We start from the raw sequence: 5,047 nt of genomic DNA on the forward strand, positions 1-5,047 counted from the left end.
CTTAGTGGAACCGTGACCTATTGTCTTTGTGGTGAGGGTCACCGGAGAATAAGGTGAGACCTTTGTGGCGCTCGGTGTGTGGTGTGACTACCGCATCTTTGGGTGTGACCTTTGTGGCGTTATTGTGCATCGAGCAACCACACTTCAAGGTGAGGCCTCTTGTGGCATTCGGGAGCACTAACCCACCGCACCTCTCCAGTGGAGATTAGCACTCGCAAGAGTGTGAACTTCATGATAAATCATCGTCTCCCACGTGCCTCATTATCTCTATACCTGAGCTCTTTACTTATGAACTTTACTTTGTGATAGCTTTCGTGCTTAAAGTTATACTCCCTCCGTTCCTTTCTATAGTGCCTATAGATTTTTGGCATTTGTTTCAGAATATAAGGTTGTAGCTTAGCTTTTTTCAATTACCCCCTCCCCGTTCAGCTCCCAAATCGTTCAGCTCCCAAATTTGTTATGGTAAGTTAGGAAGATATGGATTTCCCAAATTTTACGTTGATCTAAAATCGTTCAGCTAGGGGTCTTGTGTAAAAAATACTCTTGCGCTAATTTCCGTGCCAAAAAACTATAGGCACTATAGAATGGAACAGAGGGAGTATATATCTTGCTATCACATATTTTCTTATCTTGTTTAGCATAAGTTGTTGGTGCATATAGGTGAACAATAGTATATAAGTTTTGAGCTTGACAAAGTAAACACTAGTTTTATTCCGTATTTGTTAAGCCCATCTAAGAAAAAAAATTAACCGCCTATTCACCCCCTCTAGGCGGCATATGTGTCCTTTCACATGCTCAGGTACTATGCAAATGAAGTTGACGCCAACATTCATGATGTTGTATGATGATAACTTAAGCGTGTCAAGGGTGGATAACTTAGAAGATGAGGGCCAACATTCCAGATGTTGTATGTTCCTGCCTTTTATGCACATTTTATTAAATTGCGTAGTAAACCTTTTGAAAAAATTAAACATCAATATACTTAAATATTTGCATGCATTTTTTACATGTGTAAAATGTGTTCACTAGGCATCTAGTAAAGAGTCACGACAATGCACGGGCATTCCACTAATATATTAAATGTGGTTTGTTTAGGTTCGAGATTGCTCACGTGGGTTCAGTGGAGGTATGGTTTAGTTCTCAACCCATCCTCAGGTTTAGTTATAAACTTGTACTATTTACAACACCGCACTGCATTTTGGCATTGCCATACAAAGCAAGTGTTTAGAGATTGATATGTCAATATCATGAACATTGATGCAACAGACAAGACATTATACCGATAGAAGGGAGATAGAAAATGTAACTGAATCTATACAAGACATCAAAACCCTGCATATTGTAAAGGAATCAGCAAATAAGTTCCACATGAAAACTCTACTACTCAAGTAAAAGTACTTAAGTAACTCACCAAAATAATATTTGCCGGTAAGATAAACCTGATTTGAAAAATTAGCCTCTGCTATGTCAGAAAACGATGGAGTATACCAGCAGTCCCATATACAATTTATTTTTCTTCGTAGCACTTAACAATAGCACAGTTCATATATACTTCTCATCAAACAGGTGTCTCAATTAGTTGCTCGGCGGCAAATTTGATACAAGCTGCATATGCTCCACAATAACATCAGGGACAATTCATACTACACTAGTCTCATACATATATAGGCTCCGTGCCCCGAGATTATTCAAATATAGAGCAGCAGTGCTATATATAAAATTAAGTCCCAACATACATACGGTCTCTCGCAACAGATACTAGAGTACATGAAGAAAAAAGTATAAAGCAGGTAGAGTTGGCCTAAGAGCGTGCTATATATGCCGAATAATAAATCAGAACACCGAGTGGATGATGTTGGCGACGTGAGTCCTGCAAGTTACCGACTTGTGCTTCATCATAGTAGCGCATTTGGCATTCCCATTGCCATCGGGGGGCAACGCTACCTCCACGCCGGTGAAGACGGCAAATGTCTCATCAGGGTGCGGGGGGTCGAACGGGCCGTCAGATGCCAAAGTATGGAAGAATTCGGCGATGCAGAACCTGCCGGAGCCGAGGCTAGCGACTTGGGTGCGGTGGCTAGGGCGCGGGTGCCACCCCTTTGGCACGTCAATGTCTGTCCAAATCTGCGTTTGCTCCGGCGGCGGTTCCTCCCCTTTTACTACACCAGAGATGTCGGCGGCACAAGGGAGGTGGAAGTTGGCGGCAGAGACGCCGAACCAGAGGCCGAGCTCCGGGTCATACTCGGCCTTGCCATCGAAGGGCATCATCCAGTCGCCAGCCTTGTACCACTCGCGGTACACAGTGTTGAAGCAGTAGGTGCCGATGCCCATGGTGGAGATACAGATGGTGTCGCCGCCGACCAGGGCGTAGGAGCAGATGGGGGCAGGCTCGTAAGCCGGGCTGCTGACGTAAGGCGGCAGCGGCAGGGCGTCGCAGTGCCAGGCGTTGCCGATGTTGAGGTTGAAGAAGTTGACGCGGTTGCGGTACACGATCGCCTCGAACTGGACGCCATGCTTGTCGCCGGGCCTGAGCGTCTCATCGATGATGTAGAGGCATCCGCCTTCGCCTGCATCTTCGCGTCCGATGGGCGTGGTCGGGGGATTCGTGGGGACGGAGAGGGCCAACGGGGAACGCTTGCGGGTGTGCAGGCTAGGCATGGTGGTGAAGCAGCTGGTGTCGGCGTCGAAGCGAAAGATTCGCTCGGAGCTGTCGGCGAAGAAGAGCTTCGTTTCGGTGAGAGGATAGCAGTGCATCTTGAATTTGCTCTCGGGGTTCGCCGAGCAGATCGACGGCTTCATGTTGACCAAGGCCGGCGGCGTCCTGACCAGCCACTTCTTCTTCTTGGCTGCCGCCGACTTGGTGTCCGTCTTCGTCAGCGTGGGCGGCCATGTAGGCAGAACTTTCGGCAGCGCTTTGGCATGTGCGGCTGCTGCCTCTGCCGTTGGATGGAAGAACTGGTTGCGGCTCAGATCGAAGCGCCGCAGCGTGTACATGAGTTTCCTGCTGCCCGATACCAGTACGTTGACAAATTGGCGGCGGGTGCTCATCGGAGATCTAGGTTAGTGATTATTTTCTGCGAGAAGAAGAAGCAGCTTAGATCAAACGGAACCAAGCAGATCTAGGGATGTTAGGCGGGTTGGAGACTTGGAATAGCGAGTCCAGTTCGGCCTTGAGTTGCTGGGCTTGGTCAAGGAAAAAACCATGACGCAAGGCTACAAAATGACTCCGGTGATTCCCCTTTTTTTTTTTTTTTGGCTCTGGTTATCCTAAAAAAAAACTAACGCTGTCAAGGATTTTACAAATGTCAACCAGCAAAAAAAAGAAAAAAGACCTTGAGCATTAGGTCATGTACAAATATGCAAAAGATGCTTCATGTGCAGTACCCGCGCGGAAAAAAAGGGTAAATTTAGCGTGCGCGGATGGTCGAAGCGGATCTCGGTGGCCACAACTTCCACGACGTCAACTTCGCTACCCAAGCGGAGATGTTGGCTCCCCTACCGCGCCTTGTCACCAACGAGGAGATGCAGCGCCACCGCTAGCGCGCCACCGTCGGCTCGCCCTCGGTGCGGCGGACGAGCGCGCCATGACAGCATGGAGCGAAAACTTCCCCCAAAAGTCGTCAACAACAATGAGTTATTTGCACAGCAGCAGCGAGCCGAGCGAAGGCGGTGAGGTAGGCGATGCGAGCATGGAAGGCGTTCATCCTGACGCAGATGGAAGGCCACCATCGACAACGAGATCCTCGGTGGCTCAATCTGTTTTCGTCCACCGCGTCGAGTTCGTCAGACTCCAAGATCAAGTTCGACGACTAGATGTTTAGTTTTAGATTATTGCATTTCACTGAAACTTGTTTGTGATGAAATATTTTAGCGGATCTGGTGAATCGCTCATTTCTGCGTGTGATTTTTTTGGCCACTAGTGAAGCAGTTCATTGAGCGGTGCCAAAGAAAACAAACAAATCAGGCGCCATAAAAGTTTTTTTAGCATGCGGATATTTCAGACGCTCCTAGCATTTTCTTAATCAATGGTGCTTATTAATAGAAAAGAAATGTCTAATTTGGCATCTGTCTAGTATAAATAAGCACCGATGTTTAGCTAAAAATCGGTTTATTTTTCAAAACGCCTTTTCAATGGATCTTGCATTGTGTGCATACCCTTACTAGTTAGTTTACATGTGTGAGTGTGTGACATGGATCAATCATGCTGCACTCATTTTGTTTCATAATACATATCTGATTATTACTCTCTCCGATTCATATTAATTATTATTAATATAAATAATATTAGACACATTTTAATTCCAAATACTTTCAGGATGAAGTAGCACAGTTATGTACATGCTTTTGCACGATTTTACACACTGCAAATAGACGACGACAAGATATACGTGGTTTGCACCGCCGGCACCCTCCCTCATTCGTGCGCTCGTCCCCGTGGCAGGGCCCTCTTCCTCGCCGGGATCACCACCAGCTGCCGCGACAGGTGCAGCCTGGGCACCGCGGAGTCCTGCACCACGGCAGCAGGACGGGCGACGTCGCAGCCGTACTTGCACGACATCGCTCCGGCGTACTTCGCGCCGGCCGCCCAACCGCCCCAAATGCCGCACCCCTGGACAGCATCGCCTCTGGTCTTCCTATTTTGCGGGCGCTTCGCCGGCTCGGCGTCGACCTTGCCGCCGCCGCTCTTGGAGCAGGCCAGGTAGGCGGCGAGGAACGGGTCGTCACGGGGGACCCTCCTCATCAGGACCCAGCCGCTTCCGTGCTTGCTCATCACGATCGTCGAATCTGCTGCGCGCGAGCCTGCCGGGATATGCTTCTGCATCCTGCTCGGCGGCAGTGGCAGCGGCAGCGGCTTGCCGACGGCAGCCGGCACGTCGTCGAGGACGAGCGCGTGCACGGTGCCGGGCACCGCGTGGCGGCGGTGCAGGTCGGCCGGTTTGAGCCGAGTCGCCGAGTCGTCTTCGCAGAAGAAGATCGGGTTGTTCGACACGAAGGCGGAACGAGCCGGCGGCTGCTGCTGATCGGGGCGACTGGTCCGGCGGCTCAT

At 49.3% G+C, this 5,047-nt stretch overlaps 1 protein-coding gene across 1 annotated transcript; it reads right to left on the reverse strand.

Annotated features, from left to right (window-relative positions):
* Positions 1-4,414: 4,414 nt before the first annotated feature.
* LOC124697321 lies at positions 4,415-5,047 on the reverse strand. Its single transcript, XM_047229929.1, has one exon. The coding sequence runs from the start codon at positions 5,045-5,047 to the stop codon at positions 4,415-4,417; it is 633 nt and encodes a 210-aa protein (XP_047085885.1).

This window comes from Lolium rigidum, chromosome 3 (assembly GCF_022539505.1).
Source record: "Lolium rigidum isolate FL_2022 chromosome 3, APGP_CSIRO_Lrig_0.1, whole genome shotgun sequence".
In the NCBI taxonomy this organism is placed as follows: Eukaryota; Viridiplantae; Streptophyta; class Magnoliopsida; order Poales; family Poaceae; genus Lolium; species Lolium rigidum.